The sequence below is a fragment of the Sinocyclocheilus grahami genome, unplaced genomic scaffold (assembly GCF_001515645.1).
Source record: "Sinocyclocheilus grahami isolate Dianchi unplaced genomic scaffold, SAMN03320097.WGS_v1.1 scaffold222.1, whole genome shotgun sequence".
Classification (NCBI taxonomy): Eukaryota; Metazoa; Chordata; class Actinopteri; order Cypriniformes; family Cyprinidae; genus Sinocyclocheilus; species Sinocyclocheilus grahami.
The window spans coordinates 816,595-842,658 of record NW_015505401.1 but is presented as its reverse complement, the minus strand read 5'-3'; the positions used below and the strand labels follow the sequence as shown (position 1 = coordinate 842,658).

Sequence of the window (26,064 nt, the reverse complement as noted above, 5' to 3'; positions counted from 1 at the left end):
TGAATTGAATAAAAAATGACAAGTAAGCAGTCAGTAATAAAATAAGAACAAATAAAGAAATTATTAATAATAGCACAAATAAAAAATAACGACAGGCCTTCGAATTAAATAAATTGCTATTTCGTTTTTCAGGTAGGTCTAACAGTAGGGTTAAGATATTTATACATTATATATCCAGATATTATCCAAATAATGTTTAGTCCTAGAAAGCTATTATTTTCAGAACACGTGAGCATAACAGTTAGCAGATCAATGAATGAGAGGGCAGCGTTTCCAGAGTTGCCCATATACCATGTTATAACACAGTAGGGATATTGCAGACAGAAACAATACTGTACTACATCGATGTTTCCTGTCGGCTCAATTTTTGAGTGGACTTTGCTGTTCCGATGAGCATGAACGGTATACGAGTGGAGCGACTGAGCGGAGCGCACACGCATAGAGCGGGATAATATGCAGAGCGTCACACCACGTGAAAGTGAAACCTGAGCAGTGAACTAATTTTCGGCAGCCAGAATTTCGGTGCATCTCTAATTATTGGCGACATCAGAAATGGATATTATATAATAGATGCTTTTTTGAACATTTTAGCAATTTAAAAATATTTAAAAAATATTTTTTACATGGCACCCCTGCTCTCGACAGACGGCACCCCTGTTGGGAAACACTGGTTTAGAGCATAAGCTAAGGTAGATTTTTATCCCTAAGGATCCCTAAATTTATTTAAAGAAAGAGGATTTTTTTTAGATCACTGTTTAATAAAAAAAAGCAATTTTATGTTTAGTTTTTTCCCCCTGCTGTACTGAAATCATAACCATGGTCAAATCCAAACGCCATGTTTGTGTACCGTTATACCCCTCATAATAATAATAAAACTGACAAAAACACAACTAGATTTATTAAACTTAAAAAAGAAAAAAAAAATATATATATAAAACTAATTTAAAATATTATGAAATAATTTAAAATATAAGAGAAAATGTAGTTAGTTAATTAATTGAAGTTGATATACTAAAATAACTAAAACTGAAAATAACTAAAAACTAAAATAAATAAATAGACCTATTAAAAAAACAACAAGAAAAATACACAACAAAATTACTCAAATAAGATAACCAACTTCAGATTAAAATGAAAATGTAAAATATAAAATAAAAATTAATTTGAAATGAATAAATACTATAATACTTTATTAATAGTACTAAAATAACACAGAATTTCATACTACACACATGCATGCTTATAAAACATACTTATTAATGGTCAACAAGTAAGTTTTTCAGGATAATGACTGAGAATAAATGTGTATTCTCATAGCATCACTTTTTGCTTTGTCCATCCCCTGGTTCCTTGTTGTTTCTCTCAGGCTGTTGAAGGAGAGCATTCCCAGGCCATGCAGTTGGGCATCAGTAATGAACAGCCTTTGCTCCTGCTGCTGCAGTGGTTGCCTGATCTGGGCTCTCGCTCTCTGCAGCTGCTGGTATCCCAGTGGCTGGCGGCCGTGTGTCGAGGAACTCTGTCCTGCCGCACCGTAGCCGTTGAGGCGGGCTTAGTAGGCGCTTTGCTGGAGGTGCTGTCCGAAGCCCCGGAGCGGCTCGACCGGCAGTGTGCAGATGCCCTCTTGAACTTGCTTCAAGACTTGGGATCTCTTTCTCTACGGCCCTGTGAACTGAAGAGTCTGCTGAAGCTCTTGCGGGCCGAGCCTGGTGCACCCCCTCAACCGTACTGCGGGCGCGTGGTAAGGGTGCTTTCTGCCATGGCCGCTCGCGGAGAGGGTGGATGCAGCGCCTTGCAGTATTTTGACCTTACGCCCCCTATGGCAGGTATTATGGTGCCAGCTATACAACGCTGGCCAGGAAACGCATTTGCTTTCCACGCTTGGCTGTGCCTCAACACAGACTTTCCTCCTCCCCAGCACCACTACTCAGAATCTCACCTGACAAACCCGGATAATATGGTTCGAATGGCTAAGGGACCACGTAGGAAACAGCTTTACAGGTATTCTCATGATAGATGGGTGTTATAATATATAAAAATGTCATCATCTACTGTATCATTTCTTAAGTGATCCTTGAGAAATCATTGTAATATGCTATTCGGTGCTCAGGAAACATTTATTTTTATTATCATGGTTGAACTCTTTAAGTATTAATTATATTAAATTATAGTTTTAAATCAATAGTTTTAAATGCGATAGGTGATTTGAGGCATAACATCATTATTATGTATTATGTAAATGTTTGTGTAAATATGCATATTGTGCATCTGCAGTATTTGATCATTTACATTTATCTGTAATCAATTATTACAACTTACAAAGGAATTGTTCACCAAAAAAATTACAATTTTGTCATCATTTACTCACACTCATGCCATTCCAAACCTGTATAAGTTTCTTTTTTGATCACAAAAGAAGATATATTGAAGAATTTTGAAAAACATGTTGGTCCCTATTGACTTCCATAGTAGGGAAAGAAGTACTATGGAAGTCAATGGGAACCAACTTTTTGATTACCTGCATTCGTCAAAACATCTTATTTTATGTTCATCATAAGAAAGAAACTCATACAGGTTTGGAACAGCATGTAAATGATGACAAAGTTTTGGGGTCAACTATCCCTTTAACATTAACAACAATTTTACTACTGTTGTTTGATTCAGAGATGACATTAAAATATGTCTTAGAACTCATGACTGCAGTTAAACATAGAAGAATTGCAAAACGCTGATTAAAAACATAGCTATATTTACATTTGTCAATTAATTTTATATTGCAAATAAAATAATAAATAGTAAGTGGTGAATATTCAGTAAATGGCCCAGGCCTACTTGTTACAAAATGCTTGTACATATTGTGTACCTGCATGAGTCTAGTACACTTGGGGCCAGATTTACTAACAGCTAAGCGCGAACTGTCTTTTGCCATTAAAATAGTACTGTGTCAGGATTTACTGAAGACGTGCAGTGAAGAATTAGCGCCGAAAAGGCTTGGACATGTTTTTGTGCCTGATCTTATTGAATATGCATTTGTAGGAGTTTCCCTTTCAGACTCAGAATTTATGGGAGGAGAGTATTAAAATGAATCACGCAATGTGATTTACTAACATTTGCGCTCGTCAAATCACTGGTATTTGCACCATTATTTAACGCCCATTTGTTTTGTGTGTACTTAGCTATACCTTTAAAAGCTGTATTGTGTCCTATGTGTAGTTTCTTCACAGCAAGCGGAACTGGATTTGAAGCTTTTTTCACCACAGAAGAAGTTCTGGTGGTGGCAGTATGTACTAAAAAGGAATACATGGCCGTTTCCCTGCCAGAACACCCATTCAATGATTGTGCTTGGGTTAGTGACCTTACAGACAACTCACACACACATTAACATAGACAATTTAAGGAAAAGAAGACAGAACAGTTGTATGAAAATAAATATTTGAAAGATATTGCTCAAAATGGCAGTGGTTGGAAAGAACCCCCTTTCTGTTTACAAAAAGTCAGTCAGCTTTTTAATAGAAGCATCACGTGCATTTTTGTTTTACAGCAGAATTAGCTTTAGCTTGACTAGCCTCTTTAGCTTGATTTCAGCTAAAGAATCTTACTTTATGATATCCAAAGTTGGATAAAGTTACTTTTAAAAGTAATGTGTTACAATGTTGTGTTACTCCGTTAAAATGTAACGAACTGCATTACTTAGTTACTTTTTATGGAAAGTAATGCATTACGTTACTTTTGTGTTACTCTGTCTTACCTTGGCTGGGCTTGCTTATTTGTTTTTTAATAACAAAAAAAGTTATATTTTCGTTATTCCGTTACTTATTTGAAAAAGTAACTCAGATATTTTGTTGTAAATTTAAAAGTAATGCTTTACTTTACTAATACTTAATAAAAAAGTAATCCGATTACATTCATGATATCATTGTAAGATTTTGTTCCTGTATTCAAGGTCTTATTCTTACCCTTCTTTTCTTCACTCTAGCACTCAGTAGCCATTGTTCACGTTCCTGGCCGTCGGCCCTTTGGACAGAACGTGGTCACTGTTTATGTGGATGGAGTGCAGTGTAAAACAGCACCCCTGCGCTTTCCTTCTCTGAATGAGGTAAGTAAATGTTATTGTCTGCAGGAGTTTGATTTATTATGAACATGTTTTGTTTCATTGGTCTGTTTAACTCTCAACATTTCAGCCTTTCACTTCCTGCTGCATTGGAACAGCTGGTCAACGGACCACTACCACCATGACTACCTCTCCGACCCTGCCCAACCCGTCCCACTCACCCTCCGAGATGGCATTTGCAGCACATGCTGGGCCACCCACCCTTGCACGTTCCCAGTCCTTCCCTGCATCCTTTGCAGCAGCCGCAGGGGGGCGGCCAGGTGTGAGTCGGGACAGTCCAGTGCACACCATCCCGGCAGGGCTACAGGACACTGCGTGGGGCTCTCCTTCATCACTGGGTGGCCTTTTAGCCACAGTGTTCATCTGCCATGAAGCTCTGCAGCCTGCTCAAGCACGAGCCCTGTTCACTGCAGGTATAAATGAGACATCCACCGCATTCATAATGCAGAAATTCACATTTCCATCCAAAAAGAAACAAGCATTAAAGAATGTCTATCTCTGTTTCGATTGGCAGGCCCCAATAATGTTTCTCTATTCAAAGCTGATGGTGAACCTTCAGAAGTCAACAGTAAACTAGTGTTATATTACACCCCACAGGTAATTATCTTCTTAGTGTCTGATACATACACACACACGCGCGTTACAGCGGGAGTCGCTTGCCTCCCCTGAGCACATTGACTTTTAACAGACCCCCTAAATCATGCGGTGGGTTTGGTGTGGGGTAATTGAGAATGAATGGGGGAAAGTTACATGAGAGGAGGCAATGCCTTCATCGTTATATGATTGGATATGACTGGTTTTGATCGGCTGTGATTGGTTCATGCGATAAATCCCACCTCTTGTGCATTCTGCGTTCACGAATTAGTCTGAATAAACAATATAATGGCATTAATGGGAAGACTAATTCAAAAAAGTAAATAAACAACTCACACACTTAGATATAACTACTTTAAGTCAAAATAAGACTTAAAATGGCATGAAAACATGATCTGTAGGAGTTTTTAGTGAGTAATCAGCTTGGTGAAATTTAAAGTAAATCTCCATGTCTGTGACCAGTAATTACCAAACTTTGATGACTGATGATCTGAAAAATTAAAAAATAATTAGAAGTTAACTATTAAAAAGAATAGCTGAACATACGTTCACAAATAAAATAAATTGTTTAAACTGCAACTGCATTTGGAATAAATGTAAACTTGATGAGATTCATACTTGGCTTTAATAAATAGAATATTGATTACATTGTTAATGTAAATTGTAGAAGTGGGACATGAATTTACTTTTGATAACTTTACATTAGCTGTCTTTAATGTGTTTGCATCAAAAACTATTTTAAAATATTTATTTAGTTTTTCTTTACCTGCTATTGGGATACGGTTAAAGATAAGGACAGGTTTAGAGGTGGGTTAAGGGGTCGGAATAGGGACGACAGTCTAACTACAGAAATTAATTAAAGATAAAATTACAGGAAGGTATTTTTAAATGTACAAACAATTACAATGTAAAAACTTGTATGTAGACAATAAGTGCATTGTATCAAATGGTTAATTTAAAGATAAGTCTTGTGCACATTGTCCACATTCTTTTGTCTTGTAGGCCTTTAAGATCCAGATCTGCTTGGATTTGTCCCCCAACCATCTTTACGATGGCAGGCTGACTGGTCACAGAGTGGTGAACTGGGACGTCAAGGTGTGTATCTGTCACTGAGCTTCATTGTCTTTTAAGCTCAGAATGATTCATAGACTTGTTCTGACATCAGTACAGCCTTTTGTGTTTGCCAGTGTTGGGAAATGTGTGTTCAACACATACTTCTAGAACAAAACTCATAATCTGCAGGAGCAGTAACTGCTAATTATGTTTTATTATCTTGTCTTGCGTGTAGGATGTTCTGAGCTCAGTTGGTGGCATGGGAGCTCTCCTGCCCCTGCTGGAGCAGGTGTGTTTACTGGATCAGGGCGAGACTGTAGGTCAGGAGACTTCAGATCTTCTGGGGCCAGAGCTCACATCCTCTAGGGGCCCTGCCGGCATGCTGCTGCCACTGGGGAAGTCATCTGGTCAGTACTCTCTCAGCTGTGACACATTGGTAGCAACAGGTCTGATTCCAATCCCTCTCTCTCTTCCCATCATTCATGTCCATATATGCATCAAATAAAAAACATTAGCTTAAAAGTATAAACAGATTCTGCTGTAGTTTCTGTGAATTGAATGTACAGATCTTACAAAAATGTCACTTCAAAACCAATTTGTATGGACATTAAAGTCATGATTTTTATAACCATTTCTTACTATGTGTAAGTAAGTTGTTGTTTTTTAGCATGCGTGTTTGGCAGTGTTATTTTTTTAGGATTACTTATAAACTACTGTCATTTGATTTGTATTATTTGTATTTGTTATTTATTTTAATTTTAGTTAAATTATGTCTGAATTTATTATGTCTGTATAGGTCTTTTATTAAGTTTTTAGTTTTATTTAATTTGAGTTATTTTAATACTTCAACAAACTAAATGGAAATGAAATAATATATATATATTGAATTTATAAATGTATATATATATATATATATGTATGTGTGTGTGGTTGTACATACACACATATGTAGTTGTTTTTTTGGTGTTTGGCTTAGTGTTATGTTAGAATCATTATTATACTCTTACGCCTTTTGTTCTTTACTATTTTGAATTGTTTTTAGCTTTATTTTTTGTTTTTCATTTAAATGTTAAGTTTTGAAATTTTGTTGTATGCATTTATCATTTTTATTTAATCTCTTTATTTTTAAAATGTGTATAAGTAGTATTTATAAAGTTTTAGCTTTTAGTTTTGGATCTGCTTTTAGTTGTTTTAGTGCTTCAATTGATTGCTTCTGTTGTCCTCATTTGTAAGTCGCTTTGGATAAAAGCATCGGATAAATGACTAAATAAAAAATAAATACATACAGTATATATGTATAATTACAGCAAGGTATTTTTGAGTACAATTTAAAAACATGTATGTACACAATAGGTGCTTTGTATCAATATATGTTGCTAAAATAAGTTTACTTTTTAACGGAAAATTAAGGTTATTATCATAATAAACTAAGACTAAAAACAAAAATTAACAATTAAAATAAATAAAAATAGTTGTATTCCAACTAGTTGCCAAGACATTTCTCATTTTCATTTAGTTTAAGCTGAAGCACTAAAATAACAAGTAAATAAACTAGAACTAAAAACTAAGACAATATGGATGCATTTTCAAACTGAAAAAGTAAAAGAATATAGACATTTAAAAAAATTAAAATGACCCTCGAAAAACACACAAACCTTAATTTAAATTAAAACTCCGTTTCAAAATACTAGCAAAAGCTATAATAGATTATCAATTATACTAAAACAGCACTGTGCAAAATACGGTTTTAATATTTTTCCTTTTTTAAGAATAGTTTTTTTTTTTTTACAGTCACGTTAACAGTAACAGCTTGTTATTTTATGATGTAAATTCTTCTGGAATTGCAGTATGAGTCACCATTGATGTTTTCTGTGATTCATAAAGTTGTGTATGAGTGATTCTACGTGTGTTTGTGTGAGAGGCTGCAGGCGAGTTTGTGTTTTTCGTGTTCTGCAGTTGAACTTTATTACCTTTGGCTGTTGATTTCCCATGTAATGCCGTTGCAGCAATTTGTTGTTACACTTTGCTAATGTGAAACTGATTGCTGCTTTGTGTGTGTATGTGTGTTAGAGGGCCGTTTAGAGAAGAACAGTGTAGCAGCGTTTTTGCTGATGATTAAGAACATGCTGCGCAACCATCCGGCCAATCAAGAGAGTCTGCTTCAGTTCCACGGGCCGCCCATCATCGGAGCCATGCTCTGCAAGGTACGCACACACACACACACACACACACACACACACACACACTGGTGAATAGAGAGGGCGTCTGGATGTCTAACAGGACATATTGGTGTATGTAACTTCAAGGCGTAGCATCCTGTTAGGAAACACTTGTGTTAACAGTCCCATGATATTGCACAATACACACACAACCACAGTTTCTCATGCTTTAAGGTTTTATCTGGTGCCAGGAATCTTTAAAGAAATGAATAAGCAAGTGTCTGACGTAAACTCATTCAAGAGTCAAATCAAGATTTCACACGTTTGTCACAACAGCATGTTCCAACATCTGTGACATTTAACACGTAATCAATATGAAAGTTTCAAATAGAGGCTGCATAGTTGTCATTACATTGGCGATTAGATCAGATACTAGGCATGTGATATTAAGCAGATAATTTGATGAGACGATAAGGAAAAAATTATATCTATGGCTGTCTCCGTTACAGCAGCTGAAGTTCATAGAAACAGATGCTGATATATTTCTGATCTGTTGTAAGATCATTAGACTCAGCAGTGGCTTTTATTGTTCCACAAAATTAAAAGTCATATCTGATTTGCTTTTGATGATGTACTGTGACTTGACAGTCTTGTAAAGTCCTTTGAAGAGAGTTTCTCGGGTTTGAGAGTTGAAAAGTACACACACACTCGTAGTTACACAAGTATACCATCCTCAGGCTTAAAACATGGGCTGTCAATTAAATGCATTAATGTAGGACAAGTATCAAATGTAATTAAATTAAAATGCATACTAGTTTACCATTATATTTATAATAATAGTTTTTATTCATATTTATAAGAATGTTTATTAATATTTACACTATCGTTTAAAAATTTGGGGTCTGTAAGATTTTTCTCTTATGCTCACAAAGGCTGTAAAAAATACAGCAAAAGTCATATTGTAAAGTATTATTACAATGTAAAGTAGGGCTGTCGCGATTCGTCGATTTTATTCGACTATTAGATTTTTTTTAAATTCTCGACTTCATTTGGCTCGCGTCGACTAACCTGCAAAATACCGGAAGTGGCGCATTTCACGGACGACAATCCATAAAACACATTTAGACTGTTTCCCAAGGCTGCATGATATATTAAACCCATTTAAAAATCATAATTAAGCATAATTGTGAATTCACAAACGCTACGATTTAATTAAATAATTATATGCGATGCAGTTCTAATACAGTATATGCACTTTAAATATTTACAAGTGTGTAGGTTAAGTACGTGCATCACACAGAGGCTCTGTTCACAGTAATTCCACAGGAACTGTTATCATTTACATGTATGGAGCGTCTCAAACTCAATCTCTGCATGTTGTTGTGAGTTTGGGTTTATTATAACGTTCATCTGGGAACGCAACGTGCGCCATTTCATCAGATTTGTAAGGTAAATCATTTATAAATCTACACAAACTCATAGCATACATAGCGGTTTCAAAATAAAAGCTCAAACCCTCACTCTGAGTTTACACGTTTTGATGTCCACATATTCTTTCAATTACAGTGGCTATAGCCAAATATTAAAGATTAAGTTGACATTTGAATTAAATGGTGCTTGGTTAGTATTAAACAAGTATTGGATCGCACAGCAATGTGTAAAAATAATCATCAGGCCGTTGGCGCCCTCTGCAGGCCTTTGTTGTAATGCGTGATGTACTTTAGCTCTATTGTTTATAATACATTATGTATTTTAACAGTTTTGTTCAATAAAACCATATGATTTATTGCTTTTGATACTTTATTTGAACTAATTATTATTGCCTCATTGCTATTATGTATTTTAAGTCATTTTAAAGGCTATTGTTCACTTCTATTTTTATTACCACAAAAAAATTATTATAATTATAGGGCCCTATGAAATCCGTTTTATTTCCAAATTCATTTTTTTTCTATTTAAATTTTTCTATACTCTGTTTTAATGGTTAAATTACATTTTATTAATCAAAAAGCCTGTCTAATTAGAGTTTTACAGTTTTATCTTTACCAAATTCTGTTTTCCATTATTTTCAGGATTTCATTTTAATGGTTCCATTAAATTTTAATAATCAAAAGCATCTCCAATTAATTGATTTTATATTAAAAAAAAAAATAATAATAATACATCTTTTTTTTCAGAAATACTACACATTTACATTTGTCTCCTAAATAAATTCTGGTAAATAACATTTCTGGTAAATACTCCTTTAAAAAGTGTTTTTTTTATTATAATTTTATTATTAGTAGACTAGAACACGTGGATATGTTGTCATTCTTACACTATAACTATATATACACTTATACTGAACTTTGATTTCAGTGATTTGGACTATGAGATGGACACTTGCTTCTTGCACTCTATGTTGCACTTTACTTTTGCTTTAAAAAAAGGATTTCTTAGAAATTTGGATTTCATTTGATTTAATAAAATATAGTTTAATAAAATATTCTTAAGTAAAATTGTTGATTTTTTTTGTGGGAAATTAATCATTTAGATTAACCGATTAATCGATAAATTAGTCGATAGATTAATCGAAATAAAAATAGTCGTTATTGGCTGCCCTAATTTAAAGTCACTTTTTTATTTTTAAATATTTAAAAGGTTAATTTATTCCTGTGATGGTAAAGCTGAATTTTCAGTATTATTACTCCAGTCTTTAGTGTGACATGATTTGTGATTTATTTTTTTCAGAATGGCTTTATGAATAGAACGTTTGTAAATTTGAAATGGATTTTTTGTGTATGAATGTAAAAGTCTATACTGCCACTTTTGATCAATTTAATGCATCCTTTATGAATAAAAATATAAATTTCTTGGAAAAGAAAAAAAAACTTGTTGACCTCAAACTTTGGTATATTACCACATTATATGTACTGTATATAAATTTGTATACTAATAAAATGTATATTAATGAAAAAAACAGCAATCGGGCCTCCTGATCACTATCTAAATTAGGTAAAAGGGAGTTTGCTTATTAGAACAATTCAAGCTTGAATTAAGTAACTGAGCAACCAAAAATGTTTGTCTCTTTCATTTAAACAAACAATACCTTAAAAATTATATATATATAATAATTTTTAATGTATTGTTTGTTTAAATCTGTTGCGAGGAATATTTTTCAGCACATATCAATTTGATCATCATATCATTTAAATAATTTGATTATGTATTTTAATTGATTGATGGCAAAACACTTCATCTCCTGTCTCGCATTCTTTTTCTCCCTTTTTATTATTAGTAGACTAGAACACGTGGATATGTTGTCATTCTTACACTATAACTATATATACACTTATACTGAACTTTGATTTCAGTGATTTGGACTATGAGATGGACACTTGCTTCTTGCACTCTATGTTGCACTTTACTTTTGCTTTAAAAAAAGGATTTCTTAGAAATTTGGATTTCATTTGATTTAATAAAATATAGTTTAATAAAATATTCTTAAGTAAAATTGTTGATTTTTTTTGTGGGAAATTAATCATTTAGATTAACCGATTAATCGATAAATTAGTCGATAGATTAATCGAAATAAAAATAGTCGTTATTGGCTGCCCTAATTTAAAGTCACTTTTTTATTTTAAAATATTTAAAAGGTTAATTTATTCCTGTGATGGTAAAGCTGAATTTTCAGTATTATTACTCCAGTCTTTAGTGTGACATGATTTGTGATTTATTTTTTTCAGAATGGCTTTATGAATAGAACGTTTGTAAATTTGAAATGGATTTTTTGTGTATCAATGTAAAAGTCTATACTGCCACTTTTGATCAATTTAATGCATCCTTTATGAATAAAAATATAAATTTCTTGGAAAAGAAAAAAAAAACTTGTTGACCTCAAACTTTGGTATATTACCACATTAAATGTACTGTATATAAATTTGTATACTAATAAAATGTATATTAATGAAAAAAACAGCAATCGAGCCTCCTGATCACTATCTAAATTAGGTAAAAGGGAGTTTGCTTATTAGAACAATTCAAGCTTGAATTAAGTAACTGAGCAACCAAAAATGCTTGTCTCTTTCATTTAAACAAACAATACCTTAAAAATTATATATATATATTAATTTTATAATAATTTTTAATGTATTGTTTGTTTAAATCTGTTGCGAGGAATATTTGTCAGCACATATCAATTTGATCATCATATCATTTAAATAATTTGATTATGTATTTTAATTGATTGATGGCAAAACACTTCATCTCCTGTCTCGCATTCTTTTTCTCCCTTAGGTTCCCAGCAGTATGATGGACATGAGTGTATTGATGGCCTGTCAGTTCCTGCTCAAGCAGGTGTCCAACGAGGGCAACAATGCCCTTCTGTCACAGCTGTACCAGTACCTGCTCTTTGACTTCAGAATCTGGAGCCACAGCCACTTTGCAGTCTGCCTGGGTAAACAACCAAAGCACATCACAATAGCATTAGCCATTGCTTTTTTTGTTATTCAGCTCACATAGATTAAATGCAAATAATAACCAGGTCCTAAAGGAATAGTTTACCTGTATTTATGTTGGTTTGTAGGTCATGTGCAGTACCTTGCCACCGTCATCAATGAAGGCAAGCTGAAGACTCGTAAGAGGTATGGTGTACAGTACATCCTGGACTCAATTCGGACACACTACAGGTACGTTCAGAACTGAGAAGTACTATTATGATTTTGCTTGGAGATCTAAGAAAATTAAATATTTAGTGTGGATGAAAGATTTTTGTAAGTGTTTTTTTGTGTCCACAGTGTGGAGAAGGATGGCAGTCCTCTGTCTGATGAGAGGCAGACGGTGCAGATCTCTCTTTTCGCTCTGCTGAAGGACCTTCTGAAATCTCCCACTGCTGAGGAGCTGCACAGTGTACTAGCCTACGCTGCAATAGTGCAGGACGAGCAACAGGTGACCCACACAAACACAAAATTGCTCTGTTCCAAAACCTAGTGTGTTCCTCCTGAGACCGAAAATACATGCAGATAGCTATCGGTGATAAGACATTGGTAGGTTGAATTCCTGAATGGAGTAAACAGTGTGTCTTTTTGTGTCAGATCAGTGTTTCTTTGAGTATCCCAACCAGCCAGACACATTGACTCAACTACTGGTGTTATTTTGGGGTGGAACTACCTGTTTGCATTTAATTGTTATTCTATGTATTGCTCATAAATATTGAGTGTTGTAATGCCAATTTCATAGTTTTATGGTTTCATAAAAAAAAAAGACCACCACAGGTTTTAGTAAAGTTGGCCAAACTGACCCGTATGCAAATTTTGTCTCAGAATGGTATTTGTTTGTCATACGTTTTGTCAATTATAAAAATAAAAAAAGAATTAATTAATAGCTTGGCATGCCATGGATTACACAACAGTTTGGTTTGTCACTTTCATGTCAGTTTAATTTTGTGTGTTGGAATATGAAATGTTTTGAGCTTGTCCACTTTTGACTACTTCCAGAGGTAGTTGAAAACGTATTTAATTGGATTTTTTTTCTTTGATATAGACACTCGTGTGGTCAAATGCATTCAAACAGTCACTAAAGACCACTTCCTCTCTGAATACTGTCCTAATTCTTAAACATTACAGGATGTGTTGTTGAAGTGTGCTAACTAGATGGGATTTAAATTTGCCGGCTAGGGCTGCACGATTAATCAAAATTAAATCGCAAAGGCGATAAATCGCGATTAGGCAGAAGCTGCGATTTTCATGCGTATCTTTCAGTGAAGCACGGTTCTGTGATCAGCAGTAAATCTCCATCCGAAGGCCGAAGGGCGCTCTCGTGCTGAAACTCCAAATACGCCTCGCAGAAGAAACCCAGGAAATCCCTATAGCGGTTGCTGAATAAACAGAAGATTTAACTGCTTTCATTAATTCAACGTGACTAATAAACACGAATACGACAATATATGGTTTATCCGAGTTCGTCTTATTATAATTTTTGTTATAATAAAGTATATAATAATGCAATGCTAATCGACATAGACTTTATCGCTGCTTAGAATACTATGAAATATATTGCGTGCCTTATTCTGTGTAAGAAGCCACATCATCTCACAGAAGGATTTATTTCAAACAGTCGACTGACGTTATGAAAGGAGTTTGGTGTAAAAACATCAAACAAAGCAGCATTTGCTACACAGAGCCGTAGTTCACTGACAAGCTATGCAAACAGCTTTCATAATCGTAGAACGATTTCTTAGATTTCATAATCGCGCGATTAAATCGTCTGCGATTTTGTGTAGCCTGTCAGTGAACTATGGCTCTGTGTAGTAAATGCCGCTGAACGCATGTGCTGGAGATTTACTACTTCTAGAACTAGATTTACTACTAACCACAGAACCCGCTTTACTGACCAGATGCGCATGACAATCGCATTTGATTAATCGTGCAGCCCTATTGCCGGCTGAAATTGTAAGTTGGGTTTGAAGGTGAAAAAGTTCTGCCTGTTTTCCTACCATTCCAGATTCTAACACAAACCCACAATGTTCGGCGTAGTTTTACAGCTATTAGAACAAAAAGGAAAGTTGCTACTCCCCATATCATTTCAGTTGTTTCCTTTCATGTTCTTATGTAAATTGCACAAGCATATTTCGCAGTATTAGATCGAAAGACCAGAAGAGGCCCATACGTAAACCCAGCTAGGGCTGCACGATAAATCGAAATGGAATCGAAATCGCGATTCGACAGAAGCTGCGATTGTCATGCGTATCTTTCAGTGAAGCACGGTTCTGTGATCAGCAGTAAATCTCCATCCAAAGGCCAGAGGGCGCTCTCGTGCTGAAACTCCAAATACGCCTCGCAGAAGAAACCCAGGAATGCCTATAGCGGTAGCTTTTATTGATTCAACGTGACTAATAAACACACGATTATGACAATATATGGTTTATCGGAGTTATTATTATTATAATTTTCATTAAAATAAAGTATATTTATAATGCAATGCCTTTATCACTGCTTAGAATACTATGAAATACAGTATGTTGCGTCCCTTATTCTGTGTAAGAAGCCACATCATCTCACAGAAGGATTATTTCAAAGTGAGTTTGGAGTAAACATGTTATTAAATGTGGTATTTTCACATGCTTTCAGATGGAGCAGTATTTACTACACAGAGCATAGCTCTGAGAAGCTATGCAAACAGCTGTCATTATCACGAACAATTTCTTCGATTTCATATTCGCGCAATAAAATCATCTGCGATTTTTTTTGCGTAACTTGTCAGTGAACTACGGCTCTGTGTAGTAAATTCTGCTCCATCTGAAAGCACGTGATGATGATTTACTGCTGATTACAGAACCGGCTTTACTAACAAAATGCGCATGACAATCGCATTCGATTAATCATGCAGCCCTAAACCCAGCCATAGACTCTCCCCTCAAAGAAATCAGGAAAGTGGCCAAAAGTGGGCAAAAGAGAGACTAAAACAGCAGGTGTAAATGGGAATGTGTCTCCATTGTCTATTTGTGATCTGATCGGCCAAAGTGCATCTTAATACCAGGTGTATTAACTGAATTTATTTACTGAACCTTTTAAAAATTTGTTTATAATCAAATTGTAATTGAATTTTTAATTAATGAATTGATACTTTTTCTTTGAAGGAACCTTTTTCATTCCATGTGTTGTTTCTTATTATGGTGATATTCTGGTAGGGCTAGAGCTCGCTAATTGTGGACCAAATGTTCTCCTTCTCTGTAGGTGATCAGTATTCTGGATGTGTTACACACTCTATTGAGGAGTTCTCCATCTCCACGTGAGCAGGCTGTGACGGTTCTTCTGGAGCGAGGGGTGGAGCAGCTCTACTGTCTGCTGCTTAAAACCAACTATGGAGACGAGGCTCGTGAGAGAGTTTTCAGGGTGAGAATAAGCTTGTACTTTAAATGATGGCATTGCAGTAAGGCATGTATTGAGATGACCTTTTGAAACCAAAAACGATTAGATCAGTATCTTTCAGAGTGATATGAACACATGTTCTGCTGCAGGTCTTGTATAAAGTCCTGAAGAGTGAACGTATACCTGAGCGCAGTAAAATGCGCATCAAGCTCAAGGACTCTGGCTACCTTGGGCTGGTCTGCTCCTTTGGTGACGTCCCCATCACAATGGCGACTGTACGCTGTCTGTATGAGCAGGTGCTCGCCACAGGTAAACTGAAGAAAAGGTGGATGGCAGTTTTCAACTTTAAACTTCAGGTGTTGATTGGTTTGTTTTGTTGTTTATTTGGTGCAGATCCCACTCCTAATTTTAGAGACCTGTTGGCAGTGGCATACCTGTCCCATCGTGCTGACCTCAGCGTCCGACTAGATATCTGTCGTAAGGTGAGTGACTGATGAAAAACCAGCCTAAGATGGTTGGCTGGCCTTACCTGGTCTTCCATCCTGGTCATAGCTGGTTTAGCAGACTTGTTTTAGAGGGGTTTTGACCACTTCTTTATCTGGTAAGTCTGGTCTTAGCTGGTCAGGTTGTGAGACCAGCTAAAACCAGACGAATACTAGCTTGGCAGGGCTGGAAGACCAGCTTGATCGGGTTAAACCAGATAAATCCAGCTAAGATTAGCCAACCAGCTTCAACCAGTATTAATGATAAGCTTATTTTATGGGGTGTTGGACTTTGAAAACACAGTTTTTTCAGTTAGACTTTGGTTAGCAAAGTTGCTAAGAGCAAGCTTGCTAACAGTTTAGCGTACTGCCTTCACATATCGTTGAATGTGCCCTTTAGGTAGAGTCAGAAATATAATAATTACGAGCCTACATGAATCATACTTCTGATTGGAAAACGCAAGATTCTAGATCATACACAAGTTATCTAATTGTGACGTTGGATAGGGATGTGTTAATTTAGTGGAAACACTGATTTATAATATAGAATATATCACTCACCGGTTACAGATTTGAATTAGTCTGATGAATCCTTCACCAATGAATCACTGTATCCGTCATTTTTAAAGAGTCTTTACTGATTCAGCAGCTGACTCACTCAGGTTCAAATCATATCAGGTTCACATGTCCAAACAAAAGCCAATCTCCCATTTGACCCATTCTACCCATTTGACAATATAAGTTTCACTTGCTTAACCACAAAATACAGTCCATCTGACATTCACTTGCAAAATGCAACACAATGATAGAGCATTTAAAACACTTTGTAGCAAAACAAAACCCATTTCTAATCGTACATGTTTTGAATGGTATGTTCTTGACTAAATTATTATTAAATTAGTAAATTAACATTTCTCTCTCCCTCTTTCATCCCTGTAGCTCTTCCACTTGATCTACTCCAATGAAGAGTATGTGAAGCAGCTCGCTCGTCAGTCAGGCTGGCAGGATGTTCTCACCAAACTCTACATCAAAGAATCGTACGAGTCTCGCGTTCTCAGCCAATCCAATTCTTTGTCCAGCCCCACCAACTCGCTGGACCCTGTTCTTTCCAGACCCGTCTTCCGTCGTGAGGACAGTGTAATGGAGGACACTCGGCAGAACGTCTACATTTCCCTCACTGCCCGCCACGAAGAGGAGTACGAGGAGGAAGAAGCTCAGGATGCGTCTGAGGGCTACTCTGACCTCTCCCAGTCTCCCCCGTCAACCGGAAAACTCAAGAGCGATTCCTTGCACTTCAAGCCATTTGACTCCGGAGAACAAAGCAGTCATTCGTCCACCCTGTCCAACACTTTAGACATTCCATCGTCGTCCCGTTTGCTGGAAGAAGAGGAAAGCGTGTACCAGCCGCTCTCACCCTTCAGCTCACCCTTTGAGCTGGAACTAAGCCTTCAAAAAGGACCCCAGACACCTGTGGGTAGCCAGCCAGAGACCCCCTCTCCTCTGGAGCACAGTAAGAGCTTCCCAGGCATGAGGCCACGCAAGAGCTCCAGTCTGTCCAACGTTCTGGACAACACAAGCTACAGCACCGAACCTCCTACAGACACCATCTCCAACACATCCAACCCACAGGTACATGCTGAACTGGGGGTGGGCGATATGACCAATTTTATTTCACAGTAATGATATATATCACAATATAGTTATATTTGCTTTGAATAAGGTCTTTATGATATCAAAATTTTGATACCATAGAAATTTTCTAATTCTTGTCACTAGTGTTAATTTCACAAAAAAACTAATAAATAGCCTAAATTAAAAAAAACCTCAAGCTCACTGAAGACAAGTAAACAGTCAGCGATTAAATAAGAATAAGATACTAATTACAGAAATGCTACACACGTTGTATAAAGTAATCAAATGTATAAAATACTACATATTCTTCGCTGTGTAAATTAAATATATATTTCTTCTTATTAAAGCTACAAAAGTGATTTAGTCAAGAGCAGTGAGAGATTTTCTCTCTTTTGTTGTTTGAGTAACATGAATGACAGACAGCGGGAATATTAAACTGCTGTCACTTTAAGAGCTGCCCAGATCCAATATACAGGTGTTTTCTTTCTCAGCTGTTTGCTTCAAAATTACTGTTTACACAGGGATACTTGCAAAGACAGCATTTTGACACATACAAGTGTGTGTATTAAACCATATAATTCACAGCAAAAATAAATATAAATAACGTTCAATACCCCCTCGCACATTGAGCACCATCTTCACGCATATAGCGTAACAAGTCCAAAATCTCCCCTGGTTGACACATTTCTACCGGTTAATCGTGCTGAACACTTGCTTACTTGTTGTCACTCACTCATTCAGTGGATTGTATTAGTAAAGTAATGTAGGGAATAGTAAATATAAAAGCTGAGGGGGTGATTGCAGAATGCAGCTCCTGAGACAAGATAACTACAGGCACAGCAGACTGAGGGTGTAATTAAAGACAAATGGAGAAGCAAGGTCAAAGTAAATTAATAAAATATTATCTAATAAGCTCTATGGACAGTTTTATAACGAATATACATTCCTCTACTTATGCCAAATCCTAAAATATGTTATTGGGCAGAAATTGTAAATATATACTTTTTTTTAAAAGATCATTCAAAGATGCTATTTTAAAGATCATTATTTTGTGTATTTGGTGTAACAGAATATGTTGACATGCTTTAATGTTCAAAAAACCCATTATTTTTCAAATACTGTACATTATTGTAGGTCCTCTATGCCCCGCCTCTCTCAAACATGTCGTTTTCAACAAAGCCCTCTCCTTTGACAAGCACAGTCTGCTCTGATTGGCCAGCTGACCCAGTGCATTGTGATTGGCCGAACACCACAAGCACGCGTCGGAAATGTAACGCCCCTTACCATAATCGCGAGCGTCAGCTTTCAAAGTAAATATCAAGACAGTTAATAATGTCGTTAGTTTTACCATCAGTTCAAGCCCGAAAGGGCAACAGAGTCGGGTGACGGACACCGTGATGATGCAGTACACAAGCCGCAGTTAAGACAGCTGATGTGCTATGATTTTTGACAAGCAGTTCACTCTCCTGTGATGTGACCCTGTTCCTCTCTCACGCACACACACACGACGCGTTACTCTGCGCTGCGCAAAACTCCGCATTTGAACAGTCAATAGCAAATACTTAAACTAATAACTTAACTTTTATAAAGAATATCTCTTTGGATTTGAGACTTTAGTCTTTGCAACTTTACAGATCTTCTTTATGCACCAAGAGCTTGTAACACTCCAAAGAGAAAGGAAAACTTGAAATCGCATCATATGACCCCTTTAATTAAAAAATCCTTATCTAGTAAATCGCAAACAGCTGAAAAGGGGGCCCTCAAACCATGTGTATTACTTTAATAACTTTGTTAGCTGAAAACTTGCCTCTCTATCTCCCCCATTAGGCTCCCGAGGAGGAGTTGTGTAATTTGCTGACGAACATCATATTCTCTGTGCTGTGGAGTGGCACTGAGGGGTCTGAGGATGTGATATGGAGAGAAAGGGGTCAGGTGTTCTCTGTCCTCACCAAGCTTGGCTCATCCTGTCAGCTGGTGCGGCCACCTGATGACATCAAACGCAGGTCAGAAGCTTAAAACTTTAATGCTTTAAAACTTACTTATTCAGATATAATGACAGCTCATAAAAAAATTGAGAAAGAAGGCACTGCATTAACAATTCCTTTGTCCCAGAGAGATAAAATGAAGACTGACATCTTTTCAGACAGATTGAACTTTGAAGGTTAACTTTTTGGAATTGGATGAACCTTGAGTGAACAATCTCCTAACCCACCTGAAGTATTTAAATGCGTGGGAGAAGTGCCAATGACTTTAAAGTTTCAATGAAGTAGAGGAAAATGGGCATCTTTCTATTTTGTGCCCTGTAAATCTTATTTTAAGTTGTAAATGACCTCCATTATGAGACAACCTACTGCATTTGAAATCCAGTCGAGATCAATGAGCTGAGACTGAAGTGAGGTGCGGTACATGAAAGTGTTCTCTGGATTCCTTTGGTTCAGATGAGGGCAGGGTGGGGATCTCTGGAGGGCAGATGTTCTTTGTGCTACAGGGCTGTTGCTTTTCTTTGGTGTGGCTCAAGCATTGCATCACCATAGAGCTTGTTTTTTCTTTAAGTCTTAGGGTGTGTCTGTCTGATGACTTGTTCAAGACATTGAGTATTATAAGCTGGTGGGAGTGTTACAGATGCATTATGTGTATGTTGTAGTCTGTTGGAGATGATGCTGGAGTCGTCTCTGTCAGATTTGAGGGACTCTCAGGGCGTGTCTCTACCCCATGTGCCTTCTTTGCTCCGCCTCCTCAGACTGCTCCAGGACTTCCTGTTCGCCGAGGGCACTGACAATCAAACACTATGGAGTGAGAAGGTGGGGAATGGATGGATATGTTCTCACTCTGATATTATAACTCACACACTCTTATTTCAAAGCCAGAAGAGTTTGAAACAGGAAGTTGAAAGAAATCCACGTTTAGGATATTAGGCTGTGCATGCAAATCTAATTAGATTTTTTTTCTTCATATGTTAGAAAAAAAAAGGTTTTTGGAAACAGACCTAGAAAATATTGCACACGCCACATCCCAAATTATGAAATTAATAAATAAATAAACCCGACCTGAAATCTGATCTGACTCTTGAGACCTCTGATGCAGAATCAAAACAACATATGATTTTAATCATATTTCAATCATTTCAATGTTGTTGTTGTTTAGGCAAAACTAAACATAAAATTGCTGTTGCATAAATTACTGTTCAAACGTTTGGGGTTAGTAAGATTTTTAATATTTTTGAAAGACGTCTCTTATGCTCACCAAGGCTGAGCTTAATTGATAAAAATACAGTAATATTGTGAAATATTATTACAATTTGAAATAACTGCTTTCTATTTGAATATTAATGTATATTAATTTTCTATTTGAATATAAATGTAATTTATGCCTGTGACGTGATCCTTCCTGAAATCATTATAATATGCTAAGTTGGTGCATAAGAAACATTCTTATTATTATCATTGATGAACATAGTTGTGATGTTTAATTTTTTGTTAGTTTTTTGTTCAGAAACCATGGTCATTTTAAACCTTTTGTAACATTATAAATGTATTTACCATCATATTTGATCAATTTAATGAATCCTTGCTGAATGGAAATATTAAGTCATAAATGACCACATTGTACCCTAGTATATAACATACAAATTCATAATTATAAGGATAAGTCTCTCAAACATAGAAACTGATATGTACTGTTTGTACATATATGTAATATTGGTTTTAATAAGTGTACAAATTCTTATTTAGGGAAACTTTATTCTGATGTTTTATTGAATACAATATGTTTATTTGTGAATGAGTTTAAGAGTGTGTCTATATTTGGGGCAGATTTTTGAGGGGGTGGTGAATCTGTTGGACAGGCTGCAGGCATGGCACACGACCCCTGGGTCAGCGGGGGCCGCTGAGCTCAAAGAGATGTCTCTGATCGGCCTGCGTATCATCACTGGATACATTCAGCAGCAGCAGAACCCACAGGTACACACATATACACACGTCTTAATAAGAATTCCAGAGTTGTGTTTTCAATTTCTTGCTCTTTGATATTTACAAATGTGTTTTTTTTTATTCGCTGATTATGTGGGATGGACTGAACAATTATATTATGACAGTTTCAAACAAAACTAAAAATCACTCATGGTGGACGCTAGGTATACTCCCTTCTACAGGTGGAGTGTTGAACATACGCACACAGTTGTGTTCAGGATTATTAGATATGCCTTTGGGCTATAAAGAGCTTTTTTTAGGCTGCAGGCATGGCACACGACCCCTGGGTCAGCGGGGGCCGCTGAGCTCAAAGAGATGTCTCTGATCGGCCTGCGTATCATCACTGGATACATTCAGCAGCAGCAGAACCCACAGGTACACACATATACACACGTCTTAATAAGAATTCCAGAGTTGTGTTTTCAATTTCTTGCTCTTTGATATTTACAAATGTGTTTTTTTTATTCGCTGATTATGTGGGATGGACTGAACAATTATATTATGACAGTTTCAAACAAAACTAAAAATCACTCATGGTGGACGCTAGGTATACTCCCTTCTACAGGTGGAGTGTTGAACATACGCACACAGTTGTGTTCAGGATTATTAGATATGCCTTTGGGCTATAAAGAGCTTTTTTTGTAAACAGCTTCAGTTCATTCCATTGGAGAGTAGATGTCCATATATGGCTATATGTGAGGTTTTTTATCGTTCTCCTCCAGGCTCACTCAAACCCATCCCACACTCAAATGAGATCATATCAACTGACTGAAGAACTGACTTTTCAGCGAAAACATGCGCCTGCCTCAAGACTCTTTACAATGTGTTGTTCATAAGCATGTTTGTTTCCTATTGGAAGGTATAGGAAGCACTAAGCTTGTAATTATATTCCTTAGTATAAAGTGCTGTAAAGTTCAATTGTAGTTTGGAAAAAAGACTCTTAAATTACAAACAGTTATCTGACAAATATGTCTTACTGGCCACTGAACTTTACTATGCATGTTAATTTAAAAAATGAATTGTTTAGCTAATACATACATACATTGGGTATTAGGCAAGTGTTAATTTTGACCTTAAGGCTTGACATGACTTTAATATTCATAGAAATTCTGAGTTGGATCAAATAAGTAACCTAAATGCATCCTTAAAACCATAAATGAATGTGAGCTCGTATAAACGAGCTGCTGTGCTCACAGGAACTCTATAATAAGCATGGATAAACAAGTGCCACTCAGAGTGAAAGCCTTGTTTCAGAAATAGCCTTAGACAAAGACAAGAGGCAGACACGAGTAGATGAACAAGACTAACAAGGGGACACAACACAGGTGTGCATGACCAATAGGAGAAAACCTTTTTTTAACATGATTTTGAATGCTGTGAATTCAAAGGAATAATAGCTTACTGCATCCTGTGTACTATATATAAAAAAGTTAAAATAATAATTTTAAAAAATGTATAGTCCAGTCCAGTAGTTAGGCAATTATTCTATTAATGTAGTATATTTTTATAGTATATCATATACTGCATTGGGTAAAACTATTAAAATAGCGTTTGTTTATTTAAATATAGCTGAAACAAAATAAAATGTAAATATTAGTTCAAAACTAACTTAACCGGAAATTAGAAATGTTGCCTTGATGACTAACTGAAGTAAAATAATTTTGAAATACTAAAATTACTCGATCTAAAACAGAAATCAAATTTAATTCAAGCAGAGTAGAAGTAAAAAAGTTCTACAAAAAGAAAAAGAAAATTGACAAAAGCACATAATAAGTACTGTGATAGTAGTAGTAATGTATAATGCTAAAATAACACTGATGTATCACACTAAAAATGTTTACTATAAACTGTAAGTATAGTAGATAGTACATATACTGTATCCATTAAAATGTTTTTATTATGTACTGTGCGGTATGTAGTCAACATTAAGCTATTATTCAATTGGTATACTATACTATTTTATACTTACAATATATATAATATAGTACAACACTATAATTTATGTTCTATGTCTGTACATCTTCACATTAAAACCATTGTATGAACACTTTAAAATTTGTTTTTTTTTTGTTATAATTAAGTATTATTGGAGTATGTTTTACAAGAAAATAACATTTTAATTGTTTGTGAAATTTACTTACAGTTTCTGTAGTTTTTCCGTGTAGTACATACTTTACTATAGTATTTTGTATATATCACATAAAAATGATGGTATAGTATAGTATATACTGCATGAATACAGTAATACATAATATGATTGTGTGCTATCCTAAACACATTCAAATATCAATACACATATCAGAATAAAAAAAGGGAGACACAACACCAAAACCATGACAGCAACATGTAATATCTGCTGTTTGTTTTTGTTTTTTCCTCAGGTGTGCGAGATGGCGTGTTTAAAGCTTCATAGCCTGCTGCAAACTGTGTTATGTCTGTCCTGGGAGGAGGTGTGTTTTCTTCTGGGTCGTCTCGGTGCACCACTTTGGCCTGCAAACTGTGGCTCAGACCCGGGCGCCGAGGCTTTGCTGAGCCCTCTGGTGCCCATCGTCCGAGCGCTTCTGGACCAGCATGCGGATCGAACCACCCTTCAGAAGATGCTCCCCAACCTGCCCGCCACCAACGGCAGCCCCTCCTTCGCCCAGGATCTCCAGAACTACTGCAGCAGTGCTGAGTGGCAGCAGTTCTACCAGAACCACGTCAGTACAGCCCGATCTCCCTCTCACACACACATACACACACACACACACACAGACACTTCGCTTAGAATACACTCGGTTAGACTGTTTACCTTACGATAAGCTGGCAGCTTCCCTTCCGCTGTCTTGTCAGTATATGTTTCCACAAACCTATTTTGTTTTACCTTTTTTGGATGCAGAATGTCAGAAATAAGTCTCTCAGCACTCATTCTCAGTCAAACAGGAGATAAGCTCATCATTTCACACAAAGCTCAATCCTGAAAGATTATACACTTTTTTTTGAAGCAACCCATTCTCTTATTTACATCTGTAGCATACTATATATAATCATCTTGGATTCATTTAGGTTTAGCTAAAGCTGATTTCAGCAGTGGTCCAGCATCAGAGCTGTAGTCTTCTCTCTCTAAAACTCAGCGGGCCTGTGTTTGTTTTAGCGTGAGGGCACTTTGACAGTTAATCCGCTTCCATTGTAGTGATGAACTCTTTATTTAGACTCTGTTCATCCAGTGCCAAAACAAGATAGAAAAAATGCTGAATTATTCCCCTCATCTCACAAATCCAAAACAAGCCATGCGTTTAAATTAAACGGATATCATGCCAGAGTGACCTGGAGATGATTTATGAAGGCTGGCGTGTGAGAGCATGTGCTTATAAATCTAACCTGTTTGGACTGTTCGTATATATAAAATCACACGGTATATTACCATGCCTTGAATCGGGACGTAAACCAGGTGTTGCACTATGCCCAAGCATATATCTGGGTGCAGGGAGGTGAAGAGAAAGAAAAGAAAATGTGTATTTTATATATTCAGCATTACACTATAACATGTGTACTAACTTTGAAAATGTAGCCTATTATATGTACTCTATCAACCTTTTACAGTGTAAATGAAAGCAGCAAAATGTCAACAACAGCAATATTTAGTATTATTATAAATGTATACAATGTATTTTAAAGTATGAATTATTTTAATAGTTGTAAATTGTATACATTTATAATATGAGTAAAATATGTTTTTTTGAAAATTATTGAATGCATTAATGTATGTAATTATATTATTTATACTTTTTATAAATCAATTCAAATGTACACTTATAAAATAATTAATTATTTAATGCACTATTGCTATATTATTTTTCATTTGAACAATTTTAATAATTGTAAATAGTTTGTTTACATTCATAATACAATTCAAATAATTATTTTACTCTTTAATTTATGCAATTTATTATATTATAGCGTGTGAGAGCATGTGCTTATAAATCTAACCTGTTTGGACTGTTCGTATATATAAAATCACACGGTATATTACCATGCCTTGAATCGGGACGTAAACCAGGTGTTGCACTATGCCCAAGCATATATCTGGGTGCAGGGAGGTGAAGAGAAAGAAAAGAAAATGTGTATTTTATATATTCAGCATTACACTATAACATGTGTACTAACTTTGAAAATGTAGCCTATTATATGTACTCTGTCAACCTTTTACAGTGTAAATGAAAGCAGCAAAATGTCAACAAC

At 35.9% G+C, this 26,064-nt stretch overlaps 1 protein-coding gene across 3 annotated transcripts in view; it reads left to right on the top strand.

Moving 5' to 3' along the window:
* nbeal2 (neurobeachin-like 2) overlaps positions 1-26,064 on the top strand; it is a 61,693-nt gene that overhangs the window by 16,760 nt on the left and 18,869 nt on the right. For 2 of the 3 annotated variants that reach the window (XM_016287407.1, XM_016287406.1), the window contains 20 exons: positions 1,367-1,998; positions 3,211-3,343; positions 3,974-4,093; positions 4,179-4,521; positions 4,623-4,705; positions 5,705-5,797; positions 5,991-6,162; positions 7,826-7,959; positions 12,190-12,349; positions 12,479-12,581; positions 12,690-12,840; positions 15,627-15,785; positions 15,911-16,070; positions 16,155-16,243; positions 17,183-17,872; positions 19,703-19,878; positions 20,520-20,676; positions 21,688-21,719; positions 22,104-22,218; positions 24,225-24,542. In XM_016287407.1, the coding sequence (XP_016142893.1) occupies positions 1,367-1,998; positions 3,211-3,343; positions 3,974-4,093; positions 4,179-4,521; positions 4,623-4,705; positions 5,705-5,797; positions 5,991-6,162; positions 7,826-7,959; positions 12,190-12,349; positions 12,479-12,581; positions 12,690-12,840; positions 15,627-15,785; positions 15,911-16,070; positions 16,155-16,243; positions 17,183-17,872; positions 19,703-19,878; positions 20,520-20,676; positions 21,688-21,719; positions 22,104-22,218; positions 24,225-24,542 (4,020 nt within the window). Of the gene's footprint in view, positions 1-1,366; positions 1,999-3,210; positions 3,344-3,973; positions 4,094-4,178; positions 4,522-4,622; positions 4,706-5,704; positions 5,798-5,990; positions 6,163-7,825; positions 7,960-12,189; positions 12,350-12,478; positions 12,582-12,689; positions 12,841-15,626; positions 15,786-15,910; positions 16,071-16,154; positions 16,244-17,182; positions 17,873-19,702; positions 19,879-20,519; positions 20,677-21,687; positions 21,835-22,103; positions 22,219-24,224; positions 24,543-26,064 lie in introns of all 3 variants that reach the window. The other variant, XM_016287405.1, reaches the window with a different exon arrangement.